Source organism: Delphinus delphis, chromosome 20 (genome assembly GCF_949987515.2).
Source record: "Delphinus delphis chromosome 20, mDelDel1.2, whole genome shotgun sequence".
Classification (NCBI taxonomy): Eukaryota; Metazoa; Chordata; class Mammalia; order Artiodactyla; family Delphinidae; genus Delphinus; species Delphinus delphis.
In genome coordinates, this window is record NC_082702.1 from 54168476 (window position 1) to 54194194 (window position 25719).

Genomic DNA, 25719 nt, shown 5'->3' on the forward strand with positions numbered 1-25719 from the left:
TTGGTGATACAAAGCAGAAAAAGTCCACATTACATTTGATGAAGGAGGGGAGACCATCAGTCAACAAACTAAACAGACGAATTTATAACATTTCAGAGGGTGATAAGTTGTAGAAAGAAAAGTGAAGATGGAATAATAGTTTGGAGCCTGTTAGAAAACAAACTAGTAGCTTAAAGGTGAGAGAAGGGAATGCATTAGGAAGCCATTAGTAGGTACTGGGTCATCTCTCAGAATCGTAAGAGGGTAAATGAGATAAGGTGTATGGAAATGTCTAAGGCAAGATGCTTCAATAAACATTAGTTGAATCTGAACTTAGAGTTGGAATAGCTGTTTTGAAGCATTCAGTCCCCATGGACGCAGATGTGACTTGAACACTTTTCAGGAGAGTGGAAAATAGACAAGCCACTCAGCTGGTTTATTAAGATGGAAATTTTCACAAGGGCTTAAATAAAGATTCAAATCAATGGGCACTGCCTTTTTAATTGATAAGAGCGACTTGGAGGTAAATGTGAGGTGCTTGCTGCCTGTGTGGCTATAGAATTGGGGGAATTCTTTAAACCTCCCTGTCAGCTAACTGTGAAGTGGGGATCTGTGTGTGATCTCGTGAGCCTTTCTGTAGAATAAGTGGATGAGATGAGAAGCAAAGTTGCCTCTCTTACTCCTCTCTTTCCATTCCTCACTCTGAAAGTCAGCACAATTCACAAGTTTATCAGCTGAGGAAGCACCTAACAAACTCTCTCCTCTCCCACTTCCATGCCCTTTTGGCACTGTGAACTTGAAATTCACTGGCATTGTTCTGTGTACCAGAATCACAGATGCTAAAAGTTGAGGGAGTTTTCAGAGGTGATCTGATGGTTCGCTCTCCTTTGAAAGCAGGATTCATTCCCTTCTGATACCCAACAGCAATTGTCATTCAATCTACACACACACACACACACACACACACACACACACAGCGATGCGAGCTCACCGCTCAGCAGGCAGCGCCTTCCATCACTGCATAGCTCCCTCGGTCGCCATGTTCTTCCCCAAGACCAGTCCCCTGGTCTTGAGTTTCAACATAAATGTGAAATCATTCGAGTATTAGAAGGTAACATACTCCCATTTTAGGACATGCTCTCTTCCAATCATGATAGGCTAGTTTTTGTCTTTCTTTTTCTCTATCCTTCCTTCCCTTTCAGTCTTAAAAAGGTTGAAAAAAGGGCCCAGTTACTAGAACTAATCTTTACATCACAGTAGCCCTGCCATCTAGACTGCCTGCCGTGCCCTCTCCTCCTGACAGGCTCTGGTTTGTCTCTTTCCCTTGTATATTGTGGGAGCCAGGATGATCCAGGATTCCAGCCATGATCCAAGAAGGGCAGAATCCAAGGGCAGGGGTGGAGGCCTCTCACCCTTCTCCATAAACTTTACTTCTCGGTACTGGCAAGAAATACAACCCGTGATAGTTGACATTCAAGGAAAACATTCTTATTGAGCCCCTTGGACTGGATTAACTCCAAAGCTTCTTTCTGTCAAATGTCTTGTGATTCAAAGAAGGAAAAAAAAATACACTGTGCACATTTTTCTTTCCTTAAAGATTGGAAAGAAATGAGGAAAAAGCTTGTCTCGTTCATGTTTTTATAGAAATATAAAGCACGTGTCCTCTGTGACAAAGATATTTCTTTCCCTCTAAATGCAGCGGAGCCCACGAAGAGCTTAAGTGTGAGCGAATGTCACACATTCATCTTCCTGGGCCACTTTGCTACGCTTCTGTAAAGATACAATGGCTTTCGCAGTATTGGAAATCGTGAGATTTAGGAGCTGGTCCCCTGCATGTCTTTGGGATTGAGCCTGGAAAATGTGTCCATCATTAGCTGACCCCAAGAACAGAATTTATGACCTCTGAGGGCAGAGGCCCAGCAGCTGTTCTTCACTGAACTGATTCTCAGGAAACTGATCCAGAAACATTCTTGGGGCCATAGATACGCATATGTTTCTCATGTCTGGTCCTGCTCTGCCCTGTCCCCACTGTCTGCCTCCAACTGCCTCATTCTTGGCTGTACAACAAGAGTCTAGCTTCCTTATATGCCTGGGTTCCAACCCCGATTCCACCAGGCACTGGCTGTGTGACCTCAAGCCTGTCACCGCTATTCCTCCAAGGACAACCTGGGGATGAGAACAGAACCTCCATGAGGTCAAGTTCATGCACTAGGGCTTAGAACAGCTCCTCATGCATTGTGAGCAGTGTGGTAGGCTGAATCGTGGCCACCCAAAGATAGCAAGTCCTGGCCCCTGGAACTGGTAAGTGTGACTTTATTTGGAAGAAGAGCCTTTGCAGATGTGATTAAGTTAAAGATTCTGAGATGAGGCGATTACCCTGGAGTATCCACGTGGGCCAATATCATCACAGGGGTCCTTAGGAGAGAGAAGCAGAAGGTGTTAACACAGAAACACAGAGAAGGTGGTGTGAAGGCAAAGCAGAGAGAGATGGGGCCACAAGCCAAGGAATGCCAGCGGCCACCAGAAGTTGAATGAGGCAAGGGACAGGTTCTCCCCAGAGCCTTCAGAGGGAGCGTGACACGGCCCACACCTGGATCTCAGACTTCAGGCCTCCAGGACTCTGAGAGAACAGTTTTCTATGGTTTTAAGCTGCCTGGTGTGTGCTAATTTGATACAGCAGGCCTAGAAAACGAGTGCAGTCTGTGAGGGGGTGCATCAGGAGTGTGCCTGGGACATAAGCCCTGAGGCGGCAGACACCTGGTGACACTGTGGGCAGCTCACGGCAAATCCTCAATGCGTTTTCGCTCAGTTAATGAATTCAGACTGCTGCCGTCCTGCCTCTCCCTTTCTCTCCATCTCGTTTTTACTCTGCCTCTCTTCCCTCTGTCCCTGATGAGATTTAACCATCTGCTAATCATCCCCTAGTGTAAGCTTCTGTTAGACCTGCGCGGTCTCCTAGGAGTTTCGACTCGCCCAGGAAACAACAAGAGTCGGAAGTCGATGCAAAACGCAAGAGGTTTATTGAAGGCCGGTGCACCGGGGTTCCTTGGTCCTCACGCAGGAGGTCGAAGAAGGAACCCTGTCGGGCGCGAATATGTCAGTTTTATAGGTTCCCACTTCCCCGTATGTAAATTATAGATTTGGTTGTGTTCTCCTGCTGATTGGTCCCGGCTTAGGCTCGGACCAGAGAGGGAACTTGTCCCCAGCTGCCTGATTGGTCTTTGACAGACACCTTTTTTACATTTTGTTATCTCCCTCCTTCTCCCCAGCTGCCTGATTGGTCTTTGACAGACACCTTTTTTACATTTTGTTATCTCCCTCCTTCTCGGAAGGGGGCCGGACATCCTGGAAATTCACCCATTGTCTAAGAAGCCCCTATTGTCTGGAGAGTTCTTAATCATTAGCTGGAACAATGTCCCTCGAGTCCCACACTTCAGTCTCTCCTGTAGTTGCTGGCTGACCCCTTCCTGCTGTCAATCACAGGTAGTAGGCTTCTGACTGCTCACATTTTGGCAAAATGAGTTGCTTAGGACCCTGTGGCTTACTGTAGTGTTTCTTTTCTCTACTGAGATGGGGTCTTTTGTACCACAATACTTTCCTATTTTGCGGGCCATGTCTGGGGCAGATGGTATTTAAGAGGTTGCATTCAGGGCGACCTAAATGTTCAAAAGCATGGAAGGCACTGGTTGATGTGACGGGTGCTCAGGACCTTTAATTCGGTGCTTTTTCAACTTGACTTGCAAATTCACTTGTCTCAGAGTTTCCAGCTCTTAAAAATTCTTTAACGTGCCCACTCTCTTAGCAGGAGGGAGAGTTTGAAGATGGCCAGTGGTGCTGTTTTGCAGGCTTTAATACCTCTTTGCGCTCAGTAAATGGGCAGGTTATTTTGTGGAAGGAAATGTTTTAAAGACTTAAATGCTAAGTAATAATCAAATAGTCCAGAGGTGAGCAGACCATTCCCAGTGGTAATGCAGGAAAAAACAACTTGAGACTGTCCCCGCCCTAAATCGCAGCTGGGAGCTGCTAAAGACATTCTTAAGTCCGTCACCTTATGCCAGTGGAGATCCATGCTGCCCACCACGAGATGCTTTCAGAACGACCTTGAATGTGCTTTTTACCAAGTGCCTGCGTTGCACTGTGGTGCAATTTTGCATTTAAGCATTTCTGTCTCTCCTAGTTGAATGTGGGAAAGTTGAGGAGCAGGGACTGTCTTATTCATCTCCGTATCCACGGTCCTAGCTCAGGACCTGCCACAAAGTGGCCCCAGTAGAGTGGAGTTGAAATAAATGAATATTTGCAACACACAGGCAGAATTTCTGCTTTCCTTGGAGTGGGCACAGGACTGGCCCGTGACGGCATATCTTTTATTGAAAATGAGATTCTTAGGTTGTGCAAATGCGAAGGGTCCATTACACACTGATGAGGCAGCTGTGGTCTCTCCAAGCCCTGCAGGTAACATGGGCTGATAGAGCACGAAGAGACCTTAAGAGGGGGTCACGTTTGGCTCCCGCCATTTCCATATATCTCTTTTGTCTGTCCTCAGACAGCCTCTGCATCATCCTCCTCTGTAGCAGGCAACTATTACAGTACAAGAAGCCCTGTCACAGATCCATATGGCTCTCCTGGGCTTTTAGTGGTAGTGAATCACCACACACACACACACACACACACACACACACACACACACACACACACACACACACACACACACACACACACACACACACACCCCTGTTTGCACACCCTCACTTTCAACTTTCTGTGTATTTCCTGCCTCCAGAACCCTAGGCCATAAGGGCCATTATGAAAGGGAGGCAGAAGGGTCAGAGTCAGAGAAGGAGATGTGATGAGGGAAGCAGAGGTCAGAGATATGGAGAGAGATTTGGAGATGCTGTGCCGCGGACTGGGAAGATGGAGGAAGGGGCCAAGGAGCCAAGTCACGCAGGGGCCCCTCTAACCACACGACGTTCCCTCTGCCACTTCTTACTCATGGCATCAGGCCTTTGGGCATTAGAGGGTAGCTCTCCTGGCCCTCCCTTTGCAGGGCAATAGTGGAAGCTTATGAATTGATCTTGGCTAACAGGAAGAATTTCAGAAAAGACAGACATGGCTAAAGGAAAGACCGAGATCAGTTTGGCAACTTGCAAGAAGGGGCTGTGTTTTGATTATCTGCGAGTCACCCAGTGCATGGAACAGACCCTGAAATATTACTGAGGCTTAATATTGAGTTAAAATCATGATCGCCTCCCTTGTATTTGATAGTCTACGTCTATTTATGCAACCTAAGATTACCTTAAGGAAAAAAAAAATCTATTTCACCTAATCGTGCATTTATTCAGACTTAACTTCTACCTCTTTATCAAAAGAGGTTCCTGTGAGCTGTGCCTGTCTCATCTTGTAATAATAATCATATTCTCAAAGAACACAGAGTCCTGGGTTGAATATTACATATATTAACTTCATTTAATCCACAAAACAACTCCATCGGATGAGTACCATTTTTTATCTAGGGGTGCATCCAGTCAGTCCAGCCTGAATCATGTGTCTGTTGGTTCTCTCAGCTTGGGAAGCAGATGTCTTTGGTCTCTCCCCTGCCAGACTATTTCCAAGAAGAGAACATTCCCATCTGGAAAGGCAGCACCATTAGGAGGCTGAAATACACACACAGGAGAGACAATTTAAAAACATAAATGAGGGCTTCCCTGGTGGAGCAGTGGTTGAGAGTCCGCCTGCCGATGCAGGGGACACGGGTTCGTGCCGGTCTGGGAAGATCCCACATGCCACAGAGCGGCTGGGCCCGTGAGCCATGGCCGCTGAGCCTGCGTGTCCGGAGCCTGTGCTCCGCGACGGGAGAGGCCACAACAGTGAGAGGCCCGCGTAATGCAAAAAAAAAATAATAATAAAAATAAAAACATAAATGAAATGAGGAAGTGTTCATACAGAGTGAGCCAGACGCTATTGGATCTGTTCTCCATTTACTCCATCACTAAATATTTACTGAGCACCTACTGGGTGCCTGAGTGTTGTGTTCTGTGTGATACAAGTGTGAGTCAGATATGCATCGCTTAGTTTTACGTGGTGTCTGAGTTATTCCATGAGTGGTGTCCTGATGGCCTGGAAGAGGTAATGCAGCTTTCAAAAGTGACATTCGCCCTGGAGCGAAACAGTCATTGCAAGTGGAAATGACTCTCCAGTTCCACATGGCAGGATTGTCAGGGAGAAGCTTTGTCACCCTTCTCCAGGCTGAGAGCCCAGACATCCAGAGGGGTCCCGCTTAGATTTCAATCCCAAGCGCGTTTAATTTCAGATTTGTGTGACCCTGATCAAGCTCCTTCATCAAGTTTTATTCTTCATAAAAGATCCAATTCCCCAGACTCATAAAATGACTCCTTCTAAGTCAGTGTTATTTTATAAATACCATTGCTCGCTTAAATCACAGGCAGCTGACTTCCCAGCCATAAAACAACAGCTTGCAACATCACTATGGTACCCAATATGTATTTACTTATCAAGTTGAAGAACACGTGTTTGCAAAATCAGCAACATTACAGCTCCACCAGCAATTTGCCGACACTTTCTTCCCGTTGAAGGCAAAGTCTCGAGTCTCAGATGTGCCGTATTTCCGCATCCTGCCTCATTTTTATCTTGCTACTGCAGTAATCACCAGCCCCCTCCTCCTGCCTCTGCAAACCTCCCTGAGCCCCTCATTGACCATGCCTGTGACTTCAGGCAGGTTATTTACCTAACAGGTGCAGTTCTGGGGGCATCGATCGTCTATCTATTCTTCACCACAACTCGGGTTGCTGGCCCTGCTGGTCCTTGGGGCTCCTGACATGGCTCAGAGATGCCCCAGACAAGCTCTAGTGGGTCAGAGCAAAAGTGTTCTATAGCCAGTCTGCAGGGAGAGTTCTTGAAAATTAACTGTTCCACGTGCAAAGTGTAATCTGAAATGTCTAAGAGACGTGACCTGTGCTGGAGTGGAGTGGGACAAAGGCATTGTGGCTCAGCCACTGACCACTGGATAGCCTGGTCGGTGGGCGAGTGATGTCACCCATTCAGGTGTCTGCCTGTTTTACAGGTGAGGAAACTGAGGCTGTGTGAACTTGCATGTATTGCCCAGATGACATGGCCAATAAATAGAGTGTCAGAGTCTCCATCTGTCTGGCCCCATCTATTGCCAGGATCACATTCTCCAGATCCCATGCCGGGTCAGTAGGTTCAGAATTTCTGAGGGTGAGTTTCAGGCATTAGGAGTATTTTTAAATCTTCCCAGTTGATTCAGATGAGCAGCCAGGGTTGCAAGGCATAGTTCCACATGTTGCTTTAATTTCATACTGGTGTGTGACCCACATCTGGTGGGACCCATGTTGTAGAGCATAAGTATTTTATTAAAAAGAAGAAGGCAGCGTAGGATCCAGGAAATCAAGGCAGAGGCCAGGAAGATAGCAGCTCAAGAGCTGGGCGCCAGAAGAAGCTTGCGCAGGTCTCCCAGGGCAGAGAACCCAGAGCTTGGGAGGCGGGAGCCGGCACTGAGCAGGTCGCGTACCAGCGCGGAAGCTGTTTAGACTTCTTGAGCTGTTACGTAATGCTTCCCGCCTAATAGGGATGAAACCATGGGGAAGCAAGGAGTTTTATGAGCAGTAACCGCTGGAGCCCTAATGATGGAAACAAAGGGCTCTGCGTTATGGCCTGATTGGCAGGATCTCTGACCGAGATTCCTGCTGCGCCCAGGGGGGTCTCGATGCCTCTTGTACATTTCCCAGGCCTCTCGCAGGTCTGGCTCCTGGCTCTTAACCAGGACAGGCTGCATGATTTGTGGAATGAAAATGGGGGGCCCCTTGTTCAACAATTATTAAGACTGTCAAGAGGGTGACAGGAGAGCATTAAAACAAGCACAGGGCCCTTCTGAACACAGCACCGCGGCCGACCACACAGGCCGCACACCCGTGAAGCCGGCCCTGCTCTTGAGCTTACCTGAGACACCGACCTGGCCGTAGACTGCAGGTAGTAGTGGTGATCTGCACTTTCTGGATGAAGCACTTAATGAGTCTGCCCGTGGCTTTGCAGCTCTCTGCTTCTCCCACAACAGTCAGGAAACCACGTGTCCCAGTGGCAAGGCTACAAGATGCCAGTGTCTAGGTCCCTACATCACAACTGGGAAAGGAACCCCTTGAAAGGGAGCCACAATATGAGCTGAATCTGAGGGAGAAATTAACCCTATGCGTTAAGCCACTGACGCATGGATTGGTTTGTTATCTCAGTTTAGCCCAGCCTAATATAGGCTAAACTGAAATAACAAACCAATGATTTTAAATAGCAAAACTGCCTCGCCTTTGCCCTTAAAATGATGAGGGCAATAGGCCTATCTTCAGACTTTACTTAGGAATTAATATTTAGTGGAAGTCAGGCATTAATTATTTACTTGTTTCTGCTTATACCTTCACCATTACCTCAAGCTGTAATAGAAGAAAGATGATAACAAATAAAAATATTCATCCTTTATTCATTCATTCATTTACCTTATTCATTTATTTATTCACTCGTGCATTCAACAAATGTTTACGAAGCTCTTACTACTCTTATGAAGCTCATTATCCTGTTATCTTTGAAGATTTTCATGCTTTGAGTTATATAAAATTTAAGCAGGGGGGGCTTCCCTGGTGGCGCAGTGGTTGAGAGTCCGCCTGCAGTTACAGGGGACGCGGGTTCATGCCCTGGTCTGGGAAGATACCACATGTGAGCCATGGCCGCTGAGCCTGCGTGTCCGGAGCCTGTACTCCGCAACGGAAGAGGCCACAACAGTGAGAGGCCCGCATACCGCAAAAAAAAAAAAAAATTTAAGCAGGAAAACTAAATGATGTTAGAATTAGCATGTTCTTCTTTTTAAAAAATTTCTTTTATTGAAGTAGATATACAATGTTGTGCTAATTTCTGCTGTACAGCAAAGCAATTCAGTTATACATATACATACATTCTTTTCCATATTCTTTTCCATTGTGGTTTACCACAAGAGGTTGAATCTAGTTCCCTGTGCTATACAGTAGGACCTTGCTGTGTATCCATTCTATATATAATAGTTTATGTCTAGTATTAGCATGTTCTTAAACATTATATATTCTGTATATTTGCATATTCTGTGGTACTAATATTTGAGCCACTGTGAGGGGAATAAATACAGAAGAGATAGTATCTCTATGCTCAGTGAACTTCACGTCTACAAGAGAGAGTTCCAAAAGAGAGGCAAATTGTTTCAATTTTTTGGGTATGGGATTTTAAAAGTGCCATTACTTTTAGAGACCCAGGTATAAATAACTCGAAGATTGTGTTTCTCAGCCTTAGCACTTTTGACATTTGGGGCTGCGTAATTCTTTGTGGTGGGCCTGTTCTATGCATTGTGGGGTGTTTAGCAGTATCCCTGGCCTCGACCCACTAGGTTCCAACATCACATACCCCGCCCTGGCTGTGACGACCCCAAAATGTCTCCAGACATTCCCCAGTGTCCCCTGAGGGATAAAATCACCCTCAATTGAAAACCACTGCTCTAAGGAGAACTAGAATTGCTTTTTAAATATCTCTTAAATTGGTTAAGCAAACAAACAAAAAATACACCACAATTTCCTTTTGGTTTATTTTTCTTCAGTTTTATGGAAAAAATATTTTCACATTCGAGAATTTCAGCTACTTTGTACTAATCCAGTACTGGGGATAGAGATTCCACTTAAAAATGCTTTTTTGAAGTATTTTAGGCAAGATCCGTTAATTGAGCAGTGTTTCCTGGATCCTTTTTAAAGGGCTGCACAGAAAGGAATTATAGATAAAAAGATTAAATAGAACTTTGAATAGGTTTTGAGAAAAACATTACCTCAAAATGCTGGATGAAACAAAGAAATTAGGGCAATAAAGTGAATCCTGACAGGAGGGACCCCAGTTTTACCATGTGTTACCTTCTATCTCAAAAACAGTTATTTTTCCTAACATCTGGCCTGCTGCAGCTCAAACAACAGCTCACCAGAGAAGTAGGGCAAAGGCACTGTGGAGATTGAACATTTAGCAGGTGCCACGGAAGAATTGAAATAATGATAAGGTGGTTCTGTCGCCACCATCTCTTTATCCCTATAAAAATAAACCACCTTTGAAAACAGATGGGGGACAGCCATTGCTCAACTTGTCATAACTTATTACATATTTGACTGTCAATTTGTGTTTAAAAAACCAACTAGCTCCCGGGAGGGAGAGCAAATTTGAGAGGAGAAGTCGATCACATTTCAAATCAAGCCTGTGGTAATTGCAGCTACACAGAGGCACTCCTGGCTGCTATTAAAGGAGGTGGGCAACTATCTCAAAATTGAAGGTGTTCTCACTTTTAAGAACAGAGTTGTCTTCTTATTTGAAGGTACTTACTCATCTCAAACCTGCGTTGAAAGTATATACTTTGTGCCAGCTTGATTCAGTGCTTTAACAGAGAATATCCATTAGGCAACCACCACGCTCAGCGGTCAGCATATTGCAGTGATTTATGGTGATGTCATTGGTAGCCCCAAAAGCCCAACATTTAGGAAATGGGTTGCATTCTCTTCTCATCAGTTTTTTGCCTGTACCTGTCCCTTTTTAGTTTGGTCCATCCCTTAAATATGGTGTGCTATTCGGTTAGTTAAAATGGCAACTTCCACACTATTTTTTTTTTTTTGCGGTATGCAGGCCTCTCACTGTTGTGGCCTCTCCCATTGCGGAGCACAGGCTCCGGATGCACAGACTCAGCGGCCATGGCTCACGGGCCCAGCCGCTCCGCGGCATGTGGGATCTTCCCGGACCGGGGCACGAACCCGTGTCCCCTGCATCGGCAGGCGGACTCTCAACCACTGCACCATCAGGGAAGCCCCGCACACTGTTTTTTAAATTATACAGTATTTTCTAGCTTCTATGTGAAGGTTAATCCACTTACACTCCTTTACCTGTTATCTATTGCTGTATAATGATACACACCAAAACTTAGTGCCTTAAAACAACAGCCATTTAGTTGTTCATTATTTTGCAAGTTGGGATGGGTTCAGTGGGACAGTTCTCTTGCTGGTCCTGCCTGAGGTTGGCCATGTGGCTGCTGTCACGTAGAAGCTCAACTGGAGCTGACTGTTCCAAGATGGCCTCAACTTGCATGTCTGATGGGTATTTAGGGGTGTCAGCCAGGGAGCATCAGTTTCCAGACATGTGGCCCCTCCAGCAGGAGAGCCCAGATATCTTTAGATGGCGGCTGCTTTCCAGGAGGACAAGCTCTTGTGAACAAGTACTTCCAAACCTCTGTTTGTATGTTTCCACGTGTCCCATTGGCCAGAGAATGTCAGACGGCTAAACACACAGTCCAGGTGGAAGGGACAATACAAAGTTATGATTTGCTGGAGGCTACTAATAGGACAGTCTTACCACCTGATAGAAAGATTATCTCTGGATTCAAGATGAGTTAGGTGAGTGGAAATCAATTTGAATATTTGAAAATACCTACCAATTGTGACTAGATGTTTCTACACTTGTCTAAATTAGTGCCCTCTAGCTCTAGGCTAAAGCAACAAAATTTACTTTCTAGAGTAAAACTATTTAATAAAATGTGTTTATTTTCTTCAATCTTTACTTTCTCCTTTTTCAGAGAACATTAGTTGTGACCACATGAAATAGCAAACTCAGAATGATGATGGCTTAAACAAGATGGGCTTTCACCTTTCTTTCATTTATTTCTTGTTCATGTAAACAAAGCCAAAGGGAGGAATTCCAAGCTTTCCTTGAAGCTCCGTGGTCATAAGAGACTCAGGGACTCATATTTTTTCTGTCTTTCTGCTCTACCTTTCTATCACGTGGCTTTTATTTGAAGGGCCACCTCGTGGTCCACAATGGCTGCTGAAGCTATAATAGTCATCACATCTGCATCCCAGGCATCAGGAAGTGAGGAGAGAGGGTGTTACAAAAGCACACACATTCTGGATGAGGTCCCTTTAAGGAACCTTCCCAGGAGTCTCACACACTTTACTTCTAATTATATCTCATTGTCTAAACCTTAGTCGGTGACCACAGTAGCTGGCAGAGAAGCTGGGACATCTAGCATCTCACCTAGTCAGCAATGTGGCCAGCTGAAATCAGAGTTATGTTACTAAGGAAGCAAGGAAGAATGGATGCTGGGTAGCAACTCACAGTCTGAGCCACAATCTCTTCAGTAAAGCAGGGTTCAAATCCTGGCTCATGGGGTGACTATATGGCCTTTTCAGTCTTTGTTTCCTCACCCGTACAAAGGGTTTAACAATATGACATACCTCCTGGAGTTACTATAGGATCAAATAAGTTAGCACATGACAAATGCATCACATGTTTGTATTGTTGTGTCTCTACTGCCTCCCACTTGGCTGGGGCTGGGGCCACACAGGGGAACTTCCCTGTTCCAAAAGGGAGGTGGAAGGAAGAAGGGTGAACTCTTTATAGTGGATATGCCATTTTCTTACACTGTAATCTATCACCAGAGATTATAGTAACAATATTTAGTTACTGTCTTTGGGGGAAAGAATCGCCTCTACCTACAGCCAAGATCAAAGGTTGAAAACTGGTGAGCCTGGGACTAAGCCTGCCATGATCTGTTTTATTTGGCTTTCTTTGTCCCACTCAGTGATCTTCTGTATTTTACATTTGAACTAGTGTCCAGCATGTAAATATTTTGACAGTTTATATGAAAATCCAAATTCCCACCTTGTCTTGAAAAATCAAAAGGTCTGGCTTCTCCAGACTTGCATTTCAGAAATGCAGCACTTACCCTGAACTAAAAGGTAGCTGCCTCTTTGGCGGACATGTACCCTCTAGTTAGCCACCACCTCTCCCAACTGTATCAAAATCACTTTACTCATGTAAGTGACCGTGTGGGCACTGGGTGGACATTTGAGCTTCTCACTCCTGCCCCAGCTCTCATGACCCCACTCTGGGAATGGGGCCAGAGAGCCGCACCCTCAGGGCCAACGTGTCTGGGCTACTGTCAGAAGAGAGGCCAAAGGTCATTGGCATCTTCATCAAAACTCACATTATCGAGAACTTTTTAGGTCTAACACACAGCCTGACCACCAAATGAAAAGTGCGAGAGAGTCTTTGTGCTGGTAAATGACAATCCCTAGATAATTGGGGAACAGAGGGTCAGGCCCCCCAAAGGAGAAATGGTGGCAAAGCTGAATCTCCCAGCTTGGCCTTGGCCTTGGATCTAACCTGCTTTCCCCCTTCTCTCCCCACCAAAGTCAGAGTCAGAGAACCTCTTCTGTCTCCTCCGGAGTATCGGGCAGGGCTTTAAGAGTCTCCTCACCCACAGCAGACAGCCCACCTCCTTCCCCCACCCCACCTGCTAGCAGAGTGTTTTGGAGATAAGCAGAAAGAGTTAAAGTGAATTACGAGGAGCAGCTTCTGATTGGACCCCCCCTCAAATGAAGATAAAGCAGGTCTGAAATGCTAATGTAGGTCAATGGGGAAATAAGACATTATTTACGATTCATTCCATGGGTGCCTTTTCAGGAATGCATGCACTGCAGAGTGCGGGCTGCCTCTGGATACCTATCAGATTGGTTTGGTATCTTCTGTCAACTACTCTTTGACAGTTTCCGTATTAATTCCTGTGTACACGGAAACATTGACAAGATCAGAGGAGGATGAATCATGCGTGCATGTGCTCAACAGAAGTTTCTAGACTTATCTAAGGGAAGAGAGGGATTGTTTCCTTATGAGATTTTAATTAATCTCTGCTTCTATAGATCCTGGGTGTGAGTCCCAGAACTAGTATGAGTTGCAGTCCATGTGGTTGGGTCCCATGAGACATTTGGCCCATCACCATCGTCATGGCAATGAGGTCCGCCCGCCGGAAGTGAGTTGCAAATTGCAGCAGCCAATAAAAATATCAATAAAACTTACAAAAAAATTAAAAATTTAAAAAAAATTTTAGTAAAAAACAGTAAATAAAACTTACATCTCACACTTATATTTATCACTGCCTAGGCACTGGACTTTATATTTCTTAATTTATACATTCTCATTGGAGACATTATCACCTCCAAGAGGGAAAAAATTGGTGCTTGGGGAGACATTAAAAACATGAGATATTACAGTGGTTTGTGGTCCTCAAAGGGCCATGATAGATATCTATGGCAGGGGATGACAGGTAGGAAAAAAATATCTAAAAAGACTCTTGGTGTCTTACTAGATATTAGTGATCATGAAAAAATAAAGGTTGAGAAACACTGCATTATTTCATTCAACGCCACAATAGCCGGTTAAGGGAAATGCTCTTTTGTAAGTGAGGAAGTTGAGGCTCCACAAAGTAAAGGAATTTGCCCGAGGATATCCAGATGGTTCCTGGTGTGGCAGGATTTGAAAGCAGACAACCCACATCCTCAGCAGTGCCTCTAACACTGTTCTGCCTGCATTTGTTCACCCGGTTCTCTTCTCGCCATTAACAACTGTTAGGGGAGATCTGGGTTGTGTCCACGTGTGTGGTCAGAAAGCAGTCCCAGACTGGTTGGCCAGTGGGGAGTTGCATGTCCCAGGCCACTAATGTCACAGTGGCAGCGATTTTCATGTTTGTACTCTGACAGTCGTGACCATGAGATATGTCTGTATATGATAGCAGAACTTGGCCTATAGGGTGACACACGTATTCTGGTTTGCCCAGGTCTGTCCTGGAATGCACTCAGCCCTGGGCACACTGGCTGGTTTGTCATCCCACATCTAGAACACTGATTGGGCGTTTGGAATCAGGATGCCCAGAACCCCTTCAACCTGAAGGACTCCAACAGAAATTTAGTTTCAAATCAGTGTCAGTCCGACTAGACATACTCCACGATACTTCTGTGTCCCTCCCACCCAGCTAAACAAGTCAAGGTGCCTAGAGTCTAAGGGCTTTCCTTCTGACACGGAAATAAACACGAAGGAGTGGGTTATGCTGTGCCGGATCTGTGGCCGTGTTCTCTTAAAAGTAACCTCTGAGGCACATACCTGAGACAGTTTAGTCGCAGAGACAGATGTTTGGGTGGGGCTAGAATGCCCTACCTCCTCTCATGAGTTGGATGCTTTCTGATGACGTGACATTTTGTCACATCTAAGGAGCTCACTTACTGATGCCTGCCATCTCTGATCATATCGGTTTTTATGTTTTGCATCCCCCTGGAAAGCATACAGTTGCTTCGACTGTGCTATCGAAGTGTATTCACTGCCAAATACAGACATGAATGTCCGTGTTCATGTCTCAATATATTATTCACTTATAAGAATATCATTTTTTAAAAAAGGAGTCTGACACTTTTGATCATGTGAAGGAAATGTTTGGGGATGAAGACAAAGAAATGTCAAGAACAGTAGAATTTTGTCAGCTGTGGCACAGAGCGAGCTGTCTTTTGGAGTCTCCCACTCTTGAGGCTGGCTGACCTTACCTGGAGATTGAAAACAGCCCCTGACCTTCAGAGCTGCACTCCACTTCTCAAGGGTGTGACTATGCCTGAAATCACAAGGAAGCGGAACTTCAAACACCGGCTTCAAGGCCATGACACCAGGCGGCACATGTCTTTAATCAGAGAAACACAGCCAAGAGGAAGGGGCTACTGGCCAAGACAAAACTCTCCTAATTGTTTATCAGCCTATCACACTGGCAGCCATGTCCTTCGACAAAAGAAAATGACGGCCTGACTTGGGGCTTTCAACTAGCAGCCTGTAATTCTTTTGCTTTGGAGGGACCACTGCTAGTTCATCCAGCTCTGGGAGTGACAGAGTGATTATCATTTATGTTGACACATGGGAGAATATTGTGATGGGGAAGAAGACAGAAGTGTACTACATGGAGGACCCACACGTGTGTCTGTCGTATAATTATCATTTCTCTGCCATCAGGAAGCACACATAAGCACAAGATAAGCACAGATGAGAAGCTGCTGGGCTGATGGACATAAATGAGCCCTTCTTCTCAGAGTCCAGCATGTGGGCGTGGGCAAGGTTAAGGCATAGGGGCCATCCATAGGCCATGGAACAACTGTCCTGGTGCCTACATGCTGAACATCAGCCCTGGACTTGGAATTGGTGTATGTCTGCTAAACCCAGGTCCAACAAGGACCTCTAGGGGGGGAAAAGAGCTCAGAGGTAGTGGGGGAGCATGCCTGGTTATGAAAAATGTCCAGGCAGTGCTGTCCAATGTTCTCACTAATGAGTTGTCCATGACTTCCGGTCACTGTGGAATAAGGCAAAGCTATGGTGAGTTGCAAGAATGCAATTCTACCCAAAGAACATTGACAGAGGACCTATTGAGTGATAGCTACCAAGCTTATAAATATGAATAGAACACAGTCTGTGTCCCCCAAGGGCAAAATTTAGGACCATGTGACCCATCACATAAAGAAGTTCTTAAAATGAAGAGGTTCCATCAACAAAGAAGTTTAGGAAATGCTACAGATGCTGTTTTCTCTTGGAGATTCACAATATGCATTTGCTTCTTAAGGATGCTAGGAAGTTCTCCAAGAGGGAAACCTGCTGAACTGTGCTTTCTGCATATTTCCCAAATGTGTTTCTCTGATGAACCCATGGAACCAGGGTCCCTTGGAAACAATTTAGGAAATGGTGATTTAGGAGGCTTAGCCCGCCAATTGCAGAAACTGGAAGTATGAAAATCATGATCCAGGGCTTCCCTGGTGGTGCAGTGGTTGAGAGTCCGCCTGCTGATGCAGGGGACGCGGGTTCGTGCCCCAGTCTGGGAAGATCCCACATGCCGCAGGGCGGCTGTGCCCGTGAGCCATGGCCGCTGAGCCTGCGCATCCGGAGCCTATGCTCCGCAACGGGAGAGGGTACAACAGTGAGAGGCCCGTGTACCACAAAAAAAAAAAAAAAAAGAAAAGAAAATCATGATCCAGCCCCCAGAGGAGGAGTAGGACAAGAACAGGGTGTCGGGCCCATCAGATATACCAGGACTCGGGATAGAGCCTTGATCCTAGAGGAGTACTAGAGTACCGTATGGAGAAGCAGTGGCGGCTCCAGAATGTGTGTGTGAGTGTCTGTGTGTGTGCGTGTACGTGTGCGTGCATGCACACGCATGTGTATGTGTTATCATAGATTTGTGATCTCCACAGTAGAAACCCAAATCTATAAACTAAGACTGTGGACAAGGCGGGAGGGAGAAGGTAAGGCAGGGCAACTCTGAGATGATGGGCACCGGGGCTTCTGCCATAGCAGGTGCCGGTTTCTATGGACAACTTACTTCTGAGCTCCTTCGTCTGAGGTCATTGCCTGCACCGCCATGATAGGCTCAGAACTCAGGACAGAACGGTGATAAAAGGCATCCTCCTCAGAACTCTAACGTACCAGGCACGGCACCAAGTTATTTAATGTATTGTCCCATCAAGTCCTTACAGTGACCATAGAGAAAAGTGTTACTAATGTCCTAACGTTATGAGGGGGCATATGGGGAAACTGAGGTTCAAGGAGGGTTGATTAACTTGCTCAAGTTCACACAGTTAGTTAAGACCTGAACCTAGATGTTACCCCAAGGTCGTTTCCTTCAATGCTGCAAACCTATTTAGATGACTTCAGCAATGCTCATTGTCTACAGAAGTGGGCCTCAGAATTAAATCCAGGTGTGTATTCACAGCAGGGTAAAGACAAAGGCAGGGCTTAAGACCAAGTTCACTTACTCCCTAACAATTCATTAAAATAAAAAACATCTTCTGTGTAACCTTGGGAGTATTCCAGTATAACTTTTTATCATCCCATATTATCAAATCTGCAAAAAATAATACCAAAAAAGACATTATCAATGAATGTCCTGGTGGAAACTAAAAATTCATCACCCTGAGAGGTCTTTTTTTCCTTCCTACGAAGCCATGACAATCACAAACCATGATGGCTTCATTTTTTTATACATTCTTACCTGTTCGTTTCTGACTTCAATTAAAGGCATATTAAATAGGGCACAAATTCCATCACTCAGGCATTCGTTAGACACTAACAAAGTGCAGGGCACCAGGTCACAGGTCCTTAGCTGAGGACTGTTTCCTGTAGGGCATCCGTGGTGTGGAGGCCTCCTTCCAGGTCTTTGCCCACATGGAGCTCACTTAGCGTGGCCCGGGGTGAGATGTGGGCCTGGAAGTTGCCTTTCATTTCTGACAGAGACCCCCCAAGTGGGCCTGTTTTCCTAGACCAGGAAGGCAAACGAGTGTACCCTTGACACTAACGCTGACAGACTGGCAGCGGCTTCCTGGACCACTGGGCAGAGAAAGAACCCTGATTGCACAGTGCAGCTCAGTGAGCAGCAGCACAGGAACCAGATGGCTTGCTGACATGGTCCGAAGGCAGGGGACAAGGCAGTGGGCTGCATGTGCCGAGGATCTATTCCGACACTGTCCCTGAAGCCTGCCCTGGTGCAGTTTCACAAAGAAACAAAGAAGGGCAAAGACACAACACAGAGCAGAAGATGTGTCTGGATACATCTGGTTTAATGGCAACATTGGTGAAATTAAGTGAGACTATTTCACAGATTGATGAGATGAGCTGAGACTATTTAACAGATAGATCTTACTTTAGGATGGTCAGATCCGTTTGCCTGATCATTCGGACCTAATGGCTGATAATCTGATTCTGATTATGGGAAAAAATAAACGGGCTTTGATGGCTTGGGAAGCACTGTTATAAAAGGGAAAGGAATACCGGCATGGTGACTGAACTAGATGAACTCTATGTTTCCTTTAAGCTTGAATATTTTCTGTATATGAGTATTCCTGCTGGGGACGATAGGTCTGCTGGTTCCATCTCTTACCCATTAGCTCACATGTTGTGGGCTCAGAGGATTCAGAATCAGAAGATGGGGCCCTACATTCACAGAAGAGTAAACCACAGTGAAAAATTAGAGTTGGGCACGTCACCCTGAGCCAAATATGGTGGCTCTCGGTTGTCAAGACCAGCAGGTAAATGTGCCAGATTCCACTCTAGACCGTGCTTCTATTGGTGTTTATAATTATGATCCCTTTAAATTAAATTTTAATCACAAAATACTACATGCTCCTTGTAAAAATGATCAAACCATTACAGATCGGCCACCATCTTCCCTCGTCCCTGCATCACCATTAATCCCAGTGCCCTCTCTCCTTTCCCAGGTTTAACCACCAAAGCCAGTGTGAAGTTCACCCTTATAGACCTTCTTCTATCCATTTATGGACATAAACTGTACCTGAAAAATATATGCATAAAGTTTGTGGAATTTTCTGTTTGCAAGTAGGTTCGTAAAAATGATGTTATACTATGGATAACATTTTCCAACTTGATATCATTCAGTTTTGGAGAGCCTTCTGTGTTAGAGCACATTATCTGTACAACCTTTTCTAAGTGCTGCAGAGTATTTCACAGTGTAGGGGTAACATCATTTTAGCAATTCCTCTGTTGTTGAATGGTTAGGTTCTTTCCAAATGTTTCTCGGATCCTCCGTAAACATCCCCGCCAAAACCCCTTGTCGACACGTGCAAGTGTTTCTTGAGGGTAAATGCCAAGAGAGTGAATGCATTTTTTTTTTTGTACTAGTTGCTATCCAGTTGTCTTCCAAAGCACCTAATGCCAGTCGCCCTTCATATCAGCTGTGTGTGAGCGAGCCCTGTGTCCGACACCCTTCTCAACCTTGTTACAATCAAATAGTCCCCGTCACTCTCGTCTTTATACCATCTTCGTCTCTAAAGTGTCAGCATTGCGGCTGCGCACAGAGCATGCTCAAGTAACATCCACGCCCATTCCCTGTAACCGGAATTAACTGCAGTACCTTTCCCTTTGAGGCGCCCCTCCTTCCCCTCGCTTACACCTACTCACCCACCTGCACCGGCAACCTTTCCTGAGCCCGTGGTTAGATGAGGCTGTTCTCATCCGTATTCACATCACCCTCTCTCAATGCGCTGTGAATGCTTTATTATTTTCAAACGCTCTCTCTCCTGCTTAGCGCCGACCTGCCGGACCCCAGGGAATGTGACTTTTTGGCACCCCTTTTTCCCGGACACCCAGCCCAGGGCCCCCCACGTGGTAGGCATTCAATAAGAGATTTTAAAGTGAAAGCCATTGTCACAGAGCCACATCCACAATGAAATGAAAGCCCGTGGAAATAAACAGCGTATCAGGAGAAGGAAAAATTAAGCTGTCAATCTGCTGAACAGGAAAGATTTCTTTATTTCAGGTCTTTTAACGTGATGGAGGAGAGAGGGAGGGCGGAAGGAAAGCTAAAACCTAACGGAGCCAGGGAAGGGTTTTGCTTTTTTAATTTGGAAAGTGATTGACGCATCACTCCACTGCCATTGCCCAGGTGCGGGGAGGGGCTCTGCCCATCGCTGTCCCCCAAGTGACCATCCCCTGCTCCTGCCCCCTCAGGAACCACGGTGATGCGGATGACAGCCTTTGACGCGGACGACCCGGCCACGGATAATGCCCTCCTGCGGTATAATATCCGTCAGCAGACGCCTGACAGGCCCTCTCCCAACATGTTCTACATCGATCCTGAGAAAGGAGACATTGTCACCGTCGTGTCACCTGCACTGCTGGACCGGGAGGTGAGCTGCAAAGCACACAACTTCTTTTTCATGAGAATTGAACATGGCTTTCACATGAGGGAAGATGTGCGGCTTCCGTCAGCGGCACTTTATGTAGCAGCGGAAATGAGATATTTACACATGGTTGGATTGGGGAGAATCTGTCAAGGGTGATGGGATGTTACGTGACCCCAGAAAACACACACTGGAAAAGCCATGTCCTTTGCGTTTATTTGCATTCATTCAACTCGATGCCTGTTTCCTCACTGACCACTTACTCTTTTTTTTTTTTTTTTAATTTTTATTGGAGTATAGTTGATTTAGTTTCAGGTGCACAGCAAAGTGAATCAGTCATACATGTACATGTTTCCACTCTTTTTCAGATTCCTTTCCCATATAGGTCGTTGCAGAGTACTGAGTAGAGTTCCCTGTGCTGTACAGCAGGTCCTTATTAGTTATCTATTTTATATATAGTGGTGTGTATGTGTCACTCCCAATCTCCCAATGTATCCCTCCCCCCTGCCCTTACCCCCTGGGAACCGTACATCACCGACCACTTACTCTTGAGGCCCCAGCGACTGTGGGCTCTGCCTGCCTCACCTGTCTGCCAGGAGGGTGGGGGAGGGAGGGGGGAAGGAAAGGGGAGGGAAGTGACTGTCCCAGATCACTGACACTGTCCTCCTTGTCACAGAGTCAGGTAGCTTTGACTTACTTCTTTCTCAAACCTTCTGCTGCCTGTGCCAGTGTTTCCGCCCGAGCCTTTCTCTCCCCTCAGTCTCTGCTCTTGTCCTGCAAGGCGATCTCTATGGAACCTCACCCATCTTCCAGGTCACGTGTCACAGACAGGTGCCCCGTGGACCTCAGTCAGTCCACATGCCTGCTCTTTGGTTTGGCCCAGGGTGTTTTAAAGTTTCATATTAGTCGCCATATCCAAATATTTTGATTTCATATTTTTTTAAATTCCAATTTCCAGCCTTTCTGAAAATCAGAAATTCTGGAAATCGGGGTCCCAGTGTGGACATGTGGACGATGGGTCGGACCACTTGTGACAGTCAGGTGGAGCTGGTAGCAGCTGTCGCACTTAGGGGGGCATGTGTTCCTGGCCCACTTACATCCCCCTACATTTGTCTGGTGGCCCTGGCCTATTTCCCAAGTCCCAGGGCTACCCTGTCATCCCCCACAGGCTACCTTCCAGAGGAGAGCCTCTTGGCCCTTCACACAGCATGTCAACCCACTTGAGGATTCTCTGCCTCCGTCACCCCCCCAGATCTGCCCCCATCCTGGGATCCCTTGTTCCCAGCAGGGCATCGTTCCATGGACGTGCCCCCTGGCAGTCACCCTTGACCTTCTGCAAGCACCATCTGCCGCAGGACGAGGGCTGGGTTTCCCTCACAGTCCTGTGCATTTTCCCCTCTGTGTCTTTGATTTAAAAACTCCTTGGGTGAGAAATGCCTTCTCCCCTCCTTTCTGTTTTCCTCACTGTAGCTCTTCACAAGCTTCTGGGTTAGATGCGCCCCATCTAGGAAGCGGTGCTCCACCGCTAAGTCTTCCACAGCCTTCTTCCTCCTCCACTCTGACTGCTCTGAGCTGCAGCCCTCACATGGCATTTGTCACATGCTCCTTTACACTGTCATCTGTCTCTTTAAAGAATATCCCCTTCTGTCAGACTTCCCTGGCGGTCCAGCGGTTAAGACTTTCCCTTCCAATGCAGGGGATGCAGGTTCCAACCCTGGTCACAGAACTAAGATCCCACGTGCCGTGTGCCCCGCCCCCCGCAAAAAAAAAAAAAAAAAAAACACAAGAATATCCCCTTCCTCTTGGTCTAGACCTGATGCAGTAACCGCTAGTCACATGTGGTTATTTAAATTTTAATTCACATCCTTGAAATTAAAATGTAAAAATCAATTTCTTGGTCAGACCAGCCACATCTCAACTGCTCAGGAGCCCTGTGTGGCTAGTGGCCACCGTACTGGCCGAGACAGAGACTGTCACCACCATCACAGAAAGTGCTAGTGGGCACCGCTGGCCTAGACAGTAAATTTCTTGAAAACAGATGTGATCGTCTGCATGTTTGTTTGCCCACTACCTACCACAATTTCAGCACTCCTAATTATAGGTTTCTTGGCATATTGGCAAGAATGAATTGGAGATGACACTAAGATTTTACATGTGAAAAGTGGGAAACAGTAGCTGAAAATGGGGAATTATTGGAAAGAGAGGAAGAGATTGAAATTTGCATTGAAACTCTGATTGTCGCTTGGAAAATGTAATCGTTTCTCGTTAAAAATAGGAAGCAGAAAAAAGAACATTTTAAGTCCATTTCCTCCATTTTGTCTCTCATTCTCTTTCCAAACCTCCCTATTTTTATGACTGCCTGACTGACGTATTATCTTCTTCAGAGGCAAGTAAGAACTTTCCATTTCTCCCTTTATTCCCCTCCCAGCACGCATGTGCGAGAACACACACACGCACACACACCAGCTTTCCCATAACCTCTAGTTCTCCTGAAGGCACTTGCAAATTCTTCCTACAAGAGAAAGGTGATTTCTCCATCTCAGCTTCTCTTTTTACTGGTAGAAAATGCATCGTAAGTCTCTATTTATAAACCAAAATGATAATATAGTAGATCATTCCATTTTTAAGGTTTATTTGGGGGACAAATGTGTCTCAAGTTCATGTTCTTGTCGTTTGGGTTTTTGTTAAGTAGCAATAAGTATATTACTATGGGAGTTAAATTAATAAGCCTTTTCAGCTACAATACATAAACAGCTCCATAAAGGAAAAAAAGATCAACGCAATTTAACCAAAATTGGAAAATCAATGAAAATGAATGAAAAGTGACATGTTTCTGTGAGGGTTTCCAGAGTTCAGTGTTGACCCAGGCAACATGGCTACAATCTGAAGGAAAGAAACGTCCCTGGATTCAGGCAAGCCTTGTCTGTTTACTAGTGCTGTGCTAAGATTCTCTTGGGCAAGTTTGCTGAAAGGGTAAAACGTGACTTCAAGTTGCTTATCTTTAAAGGGCCAGAACTTGCGCGTCAGACTTCCCATGAGTATGTTCCAGTTTGCAGTGTTTTCATCTCACTGTACCTTTCCCAGGGTTCATGTCCATATGACAAGTTCCCGCAGCGGGATTATGGAATTGTTTGTTACTATTTCTGGAGACCTTCTGAGAAGGCATCCTGTGTTAGGTGTGGTTTCAGAAGTCTACCTCTGGATCATCTGGGCAGAACACTTAAAACAGATTTATGCACCATTCATTTTTAAGAAAATATTCCATTGGGACCCCTACAAACTTTGATATGATTTAAACCATTAAGTGTGGTTACCATGTATTCACTGACAGTAACTCAAATGGTGTGTTTGCGCGTTGAATGGGTGTTAACAAATAGGATGGGACTCCTCCTAGAGCTGAGGGGCCCCTGAGATTTCGCAAATGGTTTGCTCCTGTCTGGCCCCCGCCTTGTGGGAGTGGAGGTTCCGGAAGTTCAAGCGTTGACCTGAGCTCGATTGATGTAAAGTTTTCACTTTGATTTTCCATCTAGTACGTTCCCAAAGAGGACCCCGACAGGACCCCAAGAGGGAGGTGACAGAAGACCTCAGGGAGGTGGGAAGGCACTGTTTCTTTTGAACCTGCCCGTCCACCTTTCCTGCCTGTCACACAGTCACTCTGTACTAAAGCTTGTCATGGAGGACAGGCAAGGACGCCAGTCAGTGCTGTTTAATGCTGCCATTTTGGTCGCTGCCCTTTCTTCTTCCCAGGACGTCCTGAGCGGGGCCAGGGGAGACAGGTGCCTTCACTGCGCTGCCCCTTCCCGCGCTCTGAGGAGGAGAGGACTGTGTCAGTGTGTCCTCCCTGCATGGTCCCAGTCCTTAGCTCAGGAACATCTTTGCTGCAAGGTGAAGGGAAGGAAGGATGTCGGGGAGAGAGAGAGGCAGGCAGCGCGAAACGTATGGCCCCTCTTTGTGCTCAGGCCGCTATCTGGCCAGGTGACCTCCTTTCATTGCCCAGGGTGTCGTTGCAGCCTCTAGACCCGATTGCAGTGCAGAGCCGGGAGCAAGACCGCCCATCTCTCACCCACCCTGGGCAATGGGAACATGCTAGAAGGCAGCTCATCCACTTCATCTTCTGAGGACCCATAACTATAACTGACCCCCTCCTCTCCCTCCTAACTACGATCAGCCTCTGCCTTGGCTCCAATTCTGTGGGCCACCAGCGTTGCCCAGCAGATGCTGTCTGTCCAGTGGGCATCTCCCTGAGATGTTCCGCCTCCACTGAGCCGTGACCTTGGGGAGAACACCAGGCCAGGTGGAAAATGATATGGTCGGTGGAAGGGACAGTGGGTCAGTCCCTGCTTTCCAGTCTGTCCAAGGTTAACTACATTGTGGTTTCCCCCAAAGCGGGTGCATTTGCAGGCGCCGTGATTCAGGAGTCCTCTGGGGCAGCACAGTTGACTGCGGGCCTCCTTTGGATAGTGGACCACCTGGGAATGTGTAGCCTGGAAAAGGGGGGCTCAGAGGGAACAGGAGGACTGTCTTCCTGTTTCAGGAGGGCTGGTCTTTGGAAAGAGAGACTGGATTTGTTCTGCTTACTCCCCTAGAGGGGAAGAGTAGCATCAACTAGGACACTGGTTCTCAAACTTTGCTGAGGAGCTTTAGAAACCTCAGTGCTGCAAACAAAGCTGGATCCGTAAAATCAGTCTAGGGGGCGGGGGGGGGGGGCGGGGCACGGGGGGTAGAACACAGGCATCAGTAGTTGAAAGAAGAACCCAGGTGATTCAAATGTTCTGTGAATTGCATGGTCTTCCTGCCTTTGGAGAGCATGTTTCAGTGTTCCTACTGACTTAGGAGGTGGGATCTGGGGAAAGAATCCTGACCCCATCATTTATCTGGCTTTTGACCTAGGTGAGTGTATTCGTCTCCTAGGACTGCTGTTATGAAGTACCACAGCTGGGTGGCTTAAAACAACAGAATTTTATCCTCTCACAGCTCTGAAGGTCAGAAGTCTGAAATCAAGGTGTCAGGGGGGCCAGGCTCCTTTGGAAGGTTCTAGGGGAGAATCCTTCCTTGCCTCTTCTAGCTTCTGGTAGTTGTCAGCAGTTTTTGGCGTTGCTTGTTTTGTAGACACATCACTCCAGTCTCCAGCTCCATCTTCACATGTCCTTCTTCTGGAGCAGTGTATTTTCATGTTGTCTTCCCT

The 25719-nt window shown here is 46.3% G+C and overlaps 1 protein-coding gene across 2 annotated transcripts in view; it reads left to right on the top strand.

Moving 5' to 3' along the window:
- Positions 1–25719, top strand: part of CDH13 (cadherin 13) — a 1009733-nt gene that overhangs the window by 755902 nt on the left and 228112 nt on the right. For both annotated transcript variants that reach the window (XM_059999015.1, XM_059999016.1), the window contains one exon: positions 20362–20540. In XM_059999015.1, the coding sequence (XP_059854998.1) occupies positions 20362–20540 (179 nt within the window). The remainder of the gene's footprint in view (positions 1–20361; positions 20541–25719) is intronic.